Genomic DNA, 13918 nt, shown 5'->3' with positions numbered 1-13918 from the left:
AATGGGGGGCAGGGCAGGCGGTGCTATGGGCCAGGAGAAACACTTGATTGGGGGATTCAGGGGGAAGAGAGAAATTAAGGATGGCCAGAGAGGCTAAGACCAGTTTAGAAAGGCCTGAACGGACAGGCAGAGAAGCTAGCCTTGGGGGTCCATTAGGAGTGATAAACCCAAGGAAGAGGTAAGCTTGGTATTAGCATATAAAGGAGAGAGAACTGAGAAACCGGATGCAAGACCACCCTTGTTGCAATAACCCCCGGATGTAAAATGATGGGGGTTTGGTTTAGAATTGTGGGACAGATAGGAAAGAAGAAATCATGAGGCATTACAAAGGAGGAAATACCAGGCCTTGATGGTAGGCTGGAGAGGAGAAAGGTATTAGAATCTCACATAATTTCAATTTTTCTAGCTTGGGAGACCAGAAAAGGGACTCATTTTCATGCCTCTTTTCTTTCCTCACACACAGTTTGACCCCCTCAAGGTGTCCTGCTGAAATATCAATTATAAACAGAATTAATTTAATTTTCCATTAGAAACACATGTGATCTTATTTGCTTTTAGCTCTGTCACCAGACTTGAATCTTGCCCAGGCTTTGTTCTCTCATAGCACTCATGCCTCTATGATGTATGTGTGATGTGTAGGTGTTTTCATCTTCCACTAGACCAGGAGTCTCCTGTGTGCAGGGACCATGACTTAGGTATTGTAAGTACTCATTGTCTGCTAGTTGTTGAAGAAAATGAGAGTTAAATAAAATGTAACACAAAAAATCTTTCCAGAAACAATGCTATTAAAAAAAATCATTTAGAGGCACCTGGCTGGCACTGTCCTTGGAGGTCAACTCTTAATTTCGGGGTTGTGAGTTCAGGTTCCAAGTTGGGCCTAGACATAAAAATTTTAAAAATCATTTAAATTAAAATGTACATAATAAAAACGTCCCTGCTTCAGTCACTCAAACCACATGTCAAGTAAAGATGGAAAAACCTGGGACGCCTGGGTGGCTCAGTCGGTTGGGCTTCCGACTTCGGCTCAGGTCATGATCTCACAGTCCGTGGGTTCGAGCCCCGCGTCGGCTCTGCGCTGATAGCTCAGAGCCTGGAGCCTGTTTCAGCTTCTGTGTCTCCCTCTTTCTCTGACCCTCCCCTGTTCATGCTCTCTGTCTCAAAAATAAATAAATGTTAAAAAGAAAAATTTAAAAAAAGACGGAACAACCCTACTATTGATGGTGTTAGGGTCACACAGTTTTGTTCCTCCGCTTAAGTGTTGCAATTCAGGGGTAATATGCAGTGTAAAAAGACAGTATTGTGTAATAATAAGCACTGCTAATAGGGCCGAGGCTTAAATGAAACACTTCACATATATTTTATACAAGTTACTGGAAGGTGATTATCATTCTCCCTAGAGAAGAGAGAAAGCAGGTAGAGAGAACTTAGGAGAGTTGCACAAAGTTACCCAGCTAGAAAAGTGTTGGCACTGAGAATTGAACCTAGACAACTTTACCATGGAGTCTCCTCCTTCATAGCTCTACACCGTATTGCATATACAGCTCTTTTGGAGACTGAGAGGTTATTTGAGACCTTATCAACCTTTTTTTTTGGCGGGGGGGCGGGGAGGAGACTTTTCCATCCAGTACTAATCAATGTTTTCCCTTTTTTACGGGGTAGATCTTTAGACGTAAGCATGGAAAGAAGAAATAGAATATTTGAATCGTTTTCAGAAATATACAACAGTAAACGGATAACTCTAGCGATTACAGCATATTACGGACCACCTAACAACAAAGTAGTAAAACTCTTTACCTGGAACCGAAATAATATCCCCCTCCCCTCATTTTTATTAAAAGGCTTGCTTTATTTGGAAACTCTTAAAATAAGTGGTCATATGATTAAAAAAAGCAGCGGCGCGCCCCCTCCCCGGCGGCCGGGCGCAGCTGTCCGCACCTCCCCCGCGCCCCGCCACCCGCATTCCAACTCTCTGAGGTCACGGGCCGCCGCCGCCTCCCCAGATCCGCCCGCCCGCCCGCCGGGCCCTTGTGGGGAGGGACGCCCGGCCCCGGCCGCTCCGCTGCTCCGGCCGCGCGTCCCGTGCGCGTCCGTCCGTCCGTCCGTCCTCCTGCCGCCCCGACCCCCACCCGGTTCCTTTGTGCGGCGCTCCCGGCCCGTCCCACCTCCAGGCCTTTCCCGTCGCCGCCGCCGGACTCTGCCCAGGGGAATGGTCTGCGGGCCGAGGTTTTGGAGACAGGAAGTGAGGCGCGCGAGCCCCATGAGCGCGCCGCGCCGCGGGCTGGCGTGCGGGCGCGGCTGCGGCTGCCGCGCGGCGGGACCCAGGGAGGCGGGCCGCTGAGCCGGGCGCGCGGCCCTGAGGATGCGGGAGCGGGAGCAGGTGAGGGCGCGGGTCCCCGGCCGGCGGGCGGACGCTGGGGCCGAGCGGTGGGGTGTGTCCGCAAGCGGGGACTTCGGAGCGCGTCGGCCAGCTCAGGCGTCCCGGAGGATGGGTCCCGGTTCCCAGACCCCTGGCAGCAGCGTAACAAAGAGAAAAGTCTTCCGTTTCCAGGTTCTCCGTGATCTATTTGGGTTCATTTCTAAAGGGGATCTTGAACTTCTATTCTGAACTCGGTTGACTATTGAGGCTAAATTCTGGATCACAGTTTTAAAAGTCTTAGGCATAGTTGCGTCTCTCAGAATATTAAGTGCGAAATTTGCCGGATAACTTTGGCGAGAAGGCGAGTAGGGAAGGATTGTTTGGTGGTGACTTGTTTTTGGAGTAGAGTGTTTACTCTGGAAAAAAGAATTCTTGGGTCTGCAAATTCCGACTTGTGATTTCTGCAAATCCTGATTAGATTGGCTTGCTCTTGGCATACGCGTCTTATTTTCTTTTTTGCTGAGAAAGCCTTATAATAATAGCGTACTCGCAAACACATTCAAAACACTCCGTGTGCTCTAAGTGACAACCGCTGTATGCCTAATTAGTTGCTGACAGATTTTTTTTAAACTTTGGGATATGACAGTAATTTTAATCTGATAATAGTTGTCTGTTTTGTTTCTAGGGTATGGTATTCTCGAGTATCTACGCATAAGTCCGTGAGAAAAATGTTTGATTTAATGCTGTAGATTTATGTATTACTCTAAAGATGTCATATACCCCTAGTGATTATTTTAAAGTATCATTGGCAAATTTACATGTGGGGAGGATCTTAGCAAGGGTGGAAACGACAGTATTCAGAGTGACTCTATTTGAAAAACTTTTGAAAGAGGATGTGAAAACATTAAAATGAATTCACAAATAGACTGCCTTTTGAAAAGTGGAAAAGAATTTAACATGTAGCTATTATTACATAACAGAATGGTTTTGTAGAGAAAGTATTTCCTAGTTTCTCCTTCAAAAGCGAATTATGAATTATTTGTTTAGTAGAGAAGTTATAATTTCAAACCTTTCAATTTACTGCATATTATTCTACACCTGAAACCCCCAAAAAGCAACTTATATTTCTACTCCATTTGCTAGTGAATACTATACGTAACTGAAAATTAAAATGTGTTAATCGTTGATAATTTTCTAAATTATTAAACAGTATTAACATAGGTTTTCTATAAATAAGCAAAAAGCAAGCTATTCTTGTGGATAGATCTTGGGGAAAAAGGTACCTGACATCGACATGCACACCCACATTGACCCCTCAACTTTCTCAATTATAACATCTACCAAAATAAAGAACATTGACTTTTCTTTATCTCTGATGCTGTACATTTCAAATCTCAGGGACAACTGAAAGTTTTATTCTGCATCTGCTTAATCAGAGCTTTAAGTTAATAATTAAGTTATATAGAGTAATATCTACTGCCTTCAAGGCTGTTAGGTCTGTCTTTGTAATGAAGAGTCTACCGTATTTGAACACTCTTAATACACATCTTTCCTCTGTATATATGCAATATCTTGTCTTTTCACACCACTTAATTTGTCTTACTTTCAGTTATCATAATTTGTATATAAAATTGAAATCCACCACCTCATCTCATGAAAGGTATTTATGTAGTATATGTGGTATTTTATGTACATCTAATCTTTTTTAAAAATATGTATTATACAAACACTGATGGCCCATCAGGCAATTTTTTAGTTAAAAGCTTATTATTTAAAATTCTCATTTGATTTTTTTTTTCCTTTTGCCTCAACTATCTATCTAGTTTATACCCTGAGGTAGGAAGCATTGAAAATCGCAAGTGGAGACCATATCTTTTTATATTTGTATTTCCCCCTTGTAGTATGGTCCTTTTACCTATAGAAAGTACCCAGCAAAAATTTTGTTGTTTAAAACAGCACTTTATGTAGTCCCGGTTGCCCTTTCTCCTCTATTGCTTGTTTTTAGCTTTTATTTTTTGGCTACCTGGGCATAACCAGAATTCCAAAGACAAAAACCAAAGCAAAGCACAAACAACAGAAAACAAAACAGAGAAAACCGTGGCTCCGTCCTTACTAGAGATACAGCCATGTATATAATTATAGCATGCATGTAATCTCCTTAAGGGCAGCGACGGCTTAGGGTTCGTCTTAGATTTCTCACACCGTCCACTACACCGCCTTGTACTCCGAGATGCAATACACTTTTGTGGAACGGAATTCTAAATGTTAACTTCGGCAAAGCCTAGTGAAATAGCTAAACCCTGTTCTCTAGCTCTGCCGTACCCCAGCCCTGTGTGCCCATCACCTCTGAAACCGAGACGCAGTCAGGAAAGTGGGAAAGAGCAGAGGACGGGGAATGAGGAATCTGGGATCAATTCCCAGTTCAGCCCATCCCAGTGTGAAGCTGAGAAAGCCGCTTCTTTCGAGGCCTGGGTTCTGTCTCCCAGCTGAGAGGATTGGGGGCGGACCTTGCCCCTCCGCGTGGTTCCCCGCCCAAGTTCAGGGTTGCGAGCCGCGGCCGAGCCAAACGTTTCGTCCTCGGGGGCCGTCTCCACTCAGAAGAAAACAAAGGGTGGGAACCGTCCCGGGATTTTGTTGACTCCTTTAGGGGAAAAAACTCCCAGCCGCCGCTCACGCTCAGTTTGCCCCAACCTGGAGTTACCATCAACAGGTGTGTTTTAAAATGTTGTAAATCGCGTTGGGGTGGGGGAGGGGGAAAGTGTCCTGAGGCTCCAAATCGGGAACCAGATGGACCCCCACCCAGACTTCTCCAACCTCCAGCGGGGCTCGAGCTGGGTTCTTTAAACGTTCCCTCCGGGAGCGTAGGGGCCGGTTCTTCCCTGGCGCGTCCGTCCGGAAACGTGGCCGCAGACGGAGAGTTCCGGGGCTTCTGAGGCAGCGCGTTGGCCAGGCAACGCCGCCTGCTTTTCCGCTGGGAGGACTCGATGGGAGTCCGAGTCTGAGTTCTCCGCTTGGTCCCCGGCCTCATGGGCTTGTTGAGCCGCGTCCGCCACTTGTTAATTCAGAATGGCGTTTAAGGCCTCGCCCGCCTCGTCTGCTGGCCCGAGGCCCCGCTTAGGTGAAGGCCCACCGCCTCTTCTGGCGTACCCTTCCGGAGGGAAGCCGGGGCCACCCTTTTCAGAATTTCCATGCTTCTGATGGTCATCGGATGACAAGCATCTGTAGGGTCTTTGCCTTGTTTATAAACAAATCAATTTGGTGACGTAAATATTTATAAACTACAAACGGCGCTACAAATGCTTGTTAAGCGTTTCACCTCGCTTGAACCTCGCGACTGCCATATGTTCCAGGAGATTATTCCTCCCGTTTGGGTTCAGGGTTAATTTGTCCACTGGGGTTTAGACTGTTACGTAGCGCTTTTGGAGGTGTTTTGCAGTGTTCTCCCTTAAGGGCTAAAAGAACCCTGACCTCGGGTGTTTTGGGTGAGCCAAAAAGCGACTAAAACAAAACCAAAAAAAACCTTTTAACATAGAGCCACTAGTACGAGCTACTAAGCTACTAAATTTGGCGGCATCTCCGTTGCCAACCATTATCTCATTTAATCCCCTAGATAGCCGTAGGTGGTTATCACTATTTGTAGGATTGAATGAGGGGTGGAGTCTGACCCAGGGGCTAACTCGTCTGATGATAAACTTCCTCACATGCCTCCCAGATCCCGTTCTTGCCATCTTTTTCCAGAAGAGAGAGAAAGCTTATTCTTTGGATGCAACCTTATTGATTTGTATTTTTATAAAAACTCAGTTCAGAAGTTGCTGTTGCCTATGTCACTGGTGTTCCTCTTTCCTCAGCACTGGCGTGGATGCTCTCTTCGCCCGGCCTTTGGGGACTCAGTTGCTTTTTGATGGCGGCAGCCGCTGCTGGGTGAGCAGCCGGAGACTGTACGGTGCGCCTGCGGTCAGGTCAGGAGAGGATCGCTTTCTCCCGCCGTCAACTGCCACCGGATTGGGGCGGTGCTTTTCCCTCTTCAACCCCTCCACCCGCAAAGGGAGAAGATGCCACTGCCATTCGGGTTGAAACTAAAACGCACCCGGCGCTACACGGTGTCCAGCAAGAGCTGCCTGGTTGCCCGGATCCAGCTGCTCAATAACGAGTTTGTGGAGTTCACGCTGTCCGTGGAGAGCACTGGCCAGGAGAGCCTGGAGGCTGTGGCCCAAAGACTGGAGCTGCGGGAGGTGAGACCCACATCCCCCTCCCCACCAGCCTGGCAAAAGGCTGCAGGCTTCTCTAGGCTGGCTTAGCGCCTTCTTTCCCATTTTAGTGCTTGCTGGCTCTGTGCTCTCCAAGTATGTCCCTGGCCTTGATGTCCGAGCCTGCAAGCCCCCCTCCCTGTGAGGAAGGAATAGATACAGAGCAAAAGGTCTTCTTTTGAGTGTGCCCCATAAGATAATAGTGTCTGAGTTTTGAAAGTGCTTATATTTGTTCCCTCAAAATGCAATCCAAAATCAGATTAGTAATGCATTTAGGATTTTCCGAGTGCTGGTTTTCTAACACCCCAAATGGGTCATCTTGATCTAGTACACTTTACTGACTTCATTCGTTCAGTATCCATTGACTGTTTTGCACAGTCCGTGCCACAATTATAAAGACATATCGCCTGAGTTTGAATTCTGGTTTCCCCACCGACTGGTTGTTTAACCTTGGAAAGTTATGTGCCCTCTCTGGGCCCTAGTTCCCTCATCTGAACCGTGGGGATAACATTGGTGCCTGATTCTCACAGTGGTTGTGTGATTTAAAGTGCAAATAAAGTCAAAGCTCTTTTTTTTTTTTTTTAACTTTGTATTATTTTTTTCCAAGTTTATTTATTTCTTTAGTAACCTCTATACCCAGTGTGGGCTGGAACCCACAACCTGAGGTTCAAGATTCAACATGTTGCTCCAACTAAGCCCGCCAGGCACCCCAAAGCCAAAGTTCTTTTTTTGTAATGTTTTTACTTATTTTTGAGACAGAGAGAGAGCATGAGCAGGGGAGGGGCAGAGAGAGAGGGAGACACAGAATCCGAAGCAGACTCCAGGCTCCCAGCTGTCAGCACGGAGCCTGATGCGGGGCTCGAACTCATGGACTGTGAGATCATGAGCTGAGCTGAAGTCGGATGATTAACCAACTGAGCCTCCCAGGCGCCCCGCCAAAGCCAAAGTTCTAATAACAGTCTTACAGTTATCATAGGGAGGTTTGCCCAGGAAACTGCTAATTTTGTCTGTAGGAAGTTGTGGAGTCCTCAAGGATCCACATCATATCTTAAATTTAAAATGCTATGTGGGGTGTCTGGGGGGCTCAGTCGGTTATGCCTCTGACTTTGGCTCAGGTTGTGATCCCACAGTTCTCGAATTCAAGCCCCACATCTGGCTTGCTGCTTTCAGCCTGTCAGGATGGAGCCTGCTTCTGATCCTTTGTCCTCCTCTCTCTCTGCCCCTCCCCTGCCCTCTCTCTCTCAAAAAATAAATAAAACATTAAAAAAAAAAATGATGGGCGCCTGGGTTAAGTGTCTGACTTAAGCTCAGTTCTGAATCTCACAGCTTGTGGGTTTGAGCCCCACATCAAGTTCTGTGCTGATAGCTCTTTGGTTGCTTGGTTTGGGGGTAAGAGGAAGATGGAGAAACTGGTTATTCTATGTAAATGCCCAGGTTATATTCCTAACTGGAAATCCCATTGTTGTAGTTCATAAAAAGGTACAAAGAGATAAACTGTGCTCCTGGTGACTATTGAGAATCATCTGATTGTTGGGTATAAAAGAGCTCTTTAGTGCCTTGGGCGTATGTACTGGGAGCTCACCCTAGTGTTGATAATGAGTAAGAAAATAGGTTGATCCATGCTACGTTGGGGGAAAGTAGAGGGTGCTGTAGGGAGAGGCTGCAGAGGGAAGGGGATGGTACAGGGTGGCAAAAGGCTGGACTAGACTTCCAACATAGGAACTGCAGGCCAAAGACATGAGGCAAGTTTTCTACCTGAAAGTAGTAGGGAAGTTAGTGAAGGATTTATTTTAATTAATTAATTAATTTATTTATTTATTTTTAAGTAATCTCTACACCCAACATGGGGCTTGAACTCACAACCCCAAGATCAAGAGTCGCATGCCCCCTGAGCCAGTCAGGCTCCCCATTAGTGAAGGATTATAAGTAGGGGTTTGGTATGATTGTTTTTGTGAAGGGTGGGCCCTCTGGAGAACGAGTAAAAAGGAGGAGTTGTGCAGACGGTAGTCACTTGGATTTGGATGGGAATGGAGAGAAGTGGATGGAATCTGGATATATTCAGGACCTACCTACCAAGTGTGGAGAAGAGCTAGCCAGGGGTCCAGGTTGATACTCAGGTATCCAGTGAACGTTGGAGGCTGTAACCGGGAGAGGCGGCATAAAAGGAAGAGCAGGTTTGAAAGGGGATAAGGAGAGGTGTGTGGTGAGATCACTTCTGGTGAGTTAGAGACGCCAGTTGGTTGCTAAGTGAAATTAGTCAGAGAAAGACAAATATATGACTTCACTCATATGTGGAATTTAAGATACAAAACAGATGAACATAGGGGAAGGGAAACAAAAATAATATAAAACAAGGAGGGGGACAAAACGTAAGAGACTCTTAAATATAGAGAACAAACAGTTGCTGGAGGCGATGTGGGGGGGGGATGGCTAAATGGGCAAGGGGGATTGAGGAAGACATTTCTTGGGATGAGCACTGGGTGTTATATGTAGAGGATAAATCAGCAGATTCTACTTCTAAAGTCATTATTGCACTGCTGATTAACTTGGATTAAATTAAAAAATTAAAAAAAAATGATGCTAGTTGGAGAGGTCGAGCAAGGAGAGGCAGTTGTGGGCTTGGAGCTCAGCTACGGGGAAGAGATTTGGGAATCTCAACCTAGGTCAGTTCATCAAAGCTGGAGAGGGCGTGAGGCCATCTAGGACAGAATGAGAAGACATAGCAGACAGACCCTTCGGGGTTGAATAGAGGAGGCAGAGCCTTAGGAAGAAGCTGAAATGGAGCAGTCCAAGAAGGAGAAAGTAAACCATGAGAGCTGGCCTCAGTGGCCAGCCCTGCTTGCTTACATTTATTATATATATTTTTACTTCCTTCACCCAGTTTTCCTTTTTTTAAAATGTTGGTTCTTCTTTTGCTGTCACTTCTTCCTCATGTACCAGGTCTGCGTACAGCCACTACAGAATCAACTTCTTGAGGAACTGTGGTTAATTTATTTTTGTACCTAGAGTACCAGGCATGGAATGTGCTCAATAAAAACAGGCTGAACTAAACCCACAGGCATCGCTTTCCTTCTCTGTTCGTCAGGAAGTTCCAGAGAAATGACCATCGCTTGTTTGAAGTGGCCATACTCAGGAACCAGCAACTTCATACGGCTGTGGGTACATAATGAGACTAATTTTAACAAAAGAGTAGAGTGCTTTGAGAGGGAACGGGCATGGGCCCTAGAAAATGTCTTGCCCTTGGATAGACTATCCCAGTATTTCCAATATTTAATGACAGTCATGGTTAGGAAGTTAGTTTGTATTACAAACTCTTCCTTTCAAACCTCTAGAAGCTCTGCTCTGTAGCATATAAACAGATGGCTCAAGCCCCAGGCCTAATCTTACCAAATGACCGAATGACCCTTCAGAAGGACTCTGAGTCAGGATAACACCTGTTCTGACTTTGTGTCCATACATCACTTGCGAGATTCATACGACGAGCTGTTGGTGTTTGTTATCTGGCACTATTCTCCCATCAAGTAGACTCAGAATTATCATAGTGTATAGATTTGGCTGATAAGCTCTGCTACTCACCAGATTTAAATTTGGGGAGGAAAAGTCTTTACTTGCTTAGTTATTTTACTTCTATAATGACAGTTACAAGGGCTACACGATAATATCATTAGAACACGATGCAGAGGTTTCACCTCTATCTGTAGTATTTTATTTCTTAAGCTGGATGCGTAGTTGTTTGTTTTTTTTTTAATTTTTTTTTTTCAACGTTTTTTATTTATTTTTGGGACAGAGAGAGACAGAGCATGAACGGGGGAGGGGCAGAGAGAGAGGGAGACACAGAATCGGAAACAGGCTCCAGGCTCCGAGCCATCAGCCCAGAGCCTGATGCGGGGCTCGAACTCACGGACCGCGAGATCGTGACCTGGCTGAAGTCGGAAAGCTTAACCGACTGCGCCACCCCGGGGCGCCCCTGGATGCGTAGTTGTATGATGTTTGTTAGTCTTCATATTTTTTTGAATGTCTAAGATATTTTATAATACATTCAGAAACTACAGATGGAAAGGTTAATGTACTTATTTCCAATTTAGTTACCTTAGATTAACTTTTTCTACGTTCACCATATTTGAGCTGTCGAAAGTGACTTCTAAAAATGGTAGAACATTATCCCCATAGGAGAATTCATTATAGTAACAGCCTCGTGAAAAGCTGTTGAAATTCTCTGCCTGTCATTCATTCTGAGTTTCATAATGTGTTTTCAAGAGAGGCTGTGAAAGCCTTTGTAGAATTTAAGGGAAATTAGGAAATTTTCTCTCCAGTTTGGAGGGTATGTGTTACAGAGGTTTGATGGATGTGGTGAGGCAAGAGGGTATCACCTGGGAACAACCACTCCCACTGGGCAGCGTTACCTCAATGGAATCAGCATAGTTTAGAGTAAGGTGGTTCAGTTTAAAAACCTATTGTCTTGGGGTTCCTGGGTGGCTCAGCCAGTTGATCATCTGACTCTTGATTTTGGCTCAGGTCATGATTCCAGGGGCTCCAGGTTGAGTGCAGAGCCTGCTGAAGATTCTCTCTCTCTCTTCCCCTCCCCTCCTCTCCCCTGCCCTTAAAACAAAGCAAAAACCTATCCTCTCAGGGAGTAAGACCTGCATTACCCCACCTCACTGAGAAGGATATGTAAAAGCAGGATTAAAATTTCATAATTTACAACAAGATATGGAGCCACCAAGGGCCCCAAGTATGTGTGTTCCCTGGCCAGGCCATGTTTTGTGGGCAGGCCACACGGGAGCCAGTTGGTGAGACTGGAACCAGAGAAGGAAGCTGCCTTGAAAGTCTTACCTATCTTCATGAGGGGAATGGTACTGCCTCTGGCATCAGACAAGTTCCTTTGAGTCTCGGCATGCTTTCTGGGCAGGGCTTAGGTGGGCATGGCCTTTATTTGCCTCTTGAGAAGGCTGTTTAACAGAGAGCTTAAGACATTTGCAGGTCGAATTAGAAAAACTTGAATTTGAGCCCCAGTGCTGCCATTTATTAATTATGTGACCCATCAGTTCTGTGATCTGTCCAGGCGATACATCATCACGTAATTCATAAATATCCTGTCCACTTTATGCATCTCTTTCCTTCACTTACAACAGTTCACATAGATGTAAATGTTTTATCTGAAAAAAGACCAGGCGAAATGAAAAAGAAACTTGCACGATAAAAACATTTTTTAAAAAGTGATTTTTGTCCAATTACATTTGGACTTGGTATTTTTCAAGTCCATTGGTTTTCATCGGTAGACTGGGGATAACAGTAAGAGTAGTATATACTTTTTTTTTTTAATTAAGAAGAATTTCTTTTATTTATGAGAGATAGAGACAGCATGAATGGGCAAGGAGCAGAGAGTGAGGGAGAGACAGAATCTGAAGCAGGCTCTGCACTGAGCTGTTAGCACAGAGCCAGACGTGGGACTCAAACTCACAAACCACGAGATCATGACCTGAGCTGAAGTCGGTCACTCAACCGACTGAGACACCCAGGCGTGCCCCAAGAGTAGTATATAGTTGATGGTGGTTGTGAGCATTTAGTGTTAAATGAAAAAACATTTAGCAGAGGACTTGGTATGTGAGAAACTCCCAGGAAGTGTGACTCTTCATTACTGTTAGTGTTTATGTCTCCCATTTCCATGTTGTGGTGACTTACCAACTTCTCTTGCAGATTAATTCTTTTGTTAATATCCTGTATTCTCTTGTAAATGGAAGAAGCAATGTTTATTCATAAAATGTTCTTAGAGTAAAAACAAGTATAGTGGCCACTGGCAATTGTACTTTTTTTTTTTAAACATTTTTTATTTATTTATGTTTTTTGTAGGGTCAGAGGGCAAAGGAGGAGGGAGAGAATCTTAAGCAGGCTCCACACTGAGTGGAACTGGATCCCACAACCCTGGGATCATGACCTGAGTCGAAATCAAAAGTCAGATGCTAAACCGACTAAGCCGCCCAGGTGCCCTGGCAATCACACCTTTTACGTTACTAGACTGTTAAAATTTTAATGTACCATTGTAATTTACCCATCATATTTGAACCTCTTTTTCCATGCCAGTTGAAATTAGTTTGTACAGTGTCACTGCATTTTGCCCCCTTATTTTTGATAATCCTATTTTTATCATGTTATCATGGGTTTTAATTAGATTCATTGCCTACTATTTCTTTTTTTTTTTTTTTTTTAAAGTTTCTTATTTTGAGACAGAGATAGTGCGTTTGGGGGAGGGGCAGAGAGAGAATTCCAAGCAGGCTCTGCACAGTCAGCCTAGAGCCTGATTTGTGGCTCAAACTCACAAAGCCCTGAGATCATGACCTGAGCTGAAATCAGGAGTTGGACACTTAACCAATTGAGCCACCCAGGCGCCCCTAGATTATTTCTTGTACAGGATCCCTTCCTTTATTATGAAGTCCTTATTCAACTTAAATTTACATGTGGTTGGAGTGGGGTTTTTTTGTTTTGTTTTGTTTTTTGTTTTTTAACATTTTAGTCTCCAGTTAGGAAACAAGTAACTTAAAACACCTGGGAAGCCTTTTGTTGTTGTTGTTTTGTTTTGTTTAAGTAATCTCTACACCCAACATGGGGCTCAAACTGAGGACCTGAGATCAGGAGTTGCATACTCTAGGGACTGAGCCAGCCAGGTATCCCAACTTTGGAAGCTTTAAAAAAAAAAAACAAAACTTTTATTTATTAAGTAATCTCTACTCCCAACATGGGGCTCCAACTCATGACCCCAAGATAAAGAGTCAGGTGCTCGGCCAAATGAGCCAGCCAGGTGCCCCTTCTAGAGAAGTCTTTTAAAGATAACTTTTTCATGTTTTGCTATGATACATTATGTGTTAGTTTTATAACTTAAATTTAGAAGGCAGTTTTCTTTCGGCGATTTTTGAGTGTTTTGGGTGTGAATGGGGGAAGGGGGATCCTCACCGTTGTCTACATATATGGTGTACATATGTAACTACAGTTTTGAAGTTGAGATCAATACTAAGCCATAGCTAAAATTACCTCCAAAGCATTTTGTTGAATCAGGCAAAAAATTGAGCAAAATTTGCAAGTTCTTCCTGTGACTTCTTATTTTAAGAATTTAATTAAAGCCTTTGATATTTGGTTACTCTGTAACGGTTTATCACAGATCTTCAGAAAATTTTTTAAAACTTGTATTCAAAGTACATCACACATATGGCAAGTTTTTATTCTTTAGAATGTAAGCTCTATCAGTGTAGTACTGTTAAGGTCACCATTGTCTGAAATATTGCCTTGTACCTTACAGTACTTAGTTGCTGAATAAATGTCT

At 44.3% G+C, this 13918-nt stretch overlaps 1 protein-coding gene across 3 annotated transcripts in view; it reads left to right on the top strand.

The window, feature by feature from the left end:
- The first annotated feature begins 2261 nt into the window (after positions 1–2261).
- PTPN21 (protein tyrosine phosphatase non-receptor type 21) overlaps positions 2262–13918 on the top strand; it is an 82515-nt gene continuing 70858 nt past the window's right edge. Inside the window, exons 1-2 of one of the 3 annotated variants that reach the window (XM_053889688.1) lie at positions 2262–2377; positions 6205–6588. In XM_053889688.1, the coding sequence (XP_053745663.1) occupies positions 6409–6588 (180 nt within the window). In that variant the 5' untranslated portion in view covers positions 2262–2377; positions 6205–6408. Of the gene's footprint in view, positions 2378–2441; positions 2549–4094; positions 5067–6204; positions 6589–13918 lie in introns of those variants that run through there. The other 2 variants (XM_053889690.1, XM_053889689.1) reach the window with 2 other exon arrangements.

The sequence above is a fragment of the Panthera pardus genome, unplaced genomic scaffold (genome assembly GCF_024362965.1).
Source record: "Panthera pardus isolate Hobbes unplaced genomic scaffold, ASM2436296v1 HiC_scaffold_24, whole genome shotgun sequence".
Classification (NCBI taxonomy): domain Eukaryota; kingdom Metazoa; phylum Chordata; class Mammalia; order Carnivora; family Felidae; genus Panthera; species Panthera pardus.
This window is presented reverse-complemented; position numbering and strand designations above follow the sequence as displayed.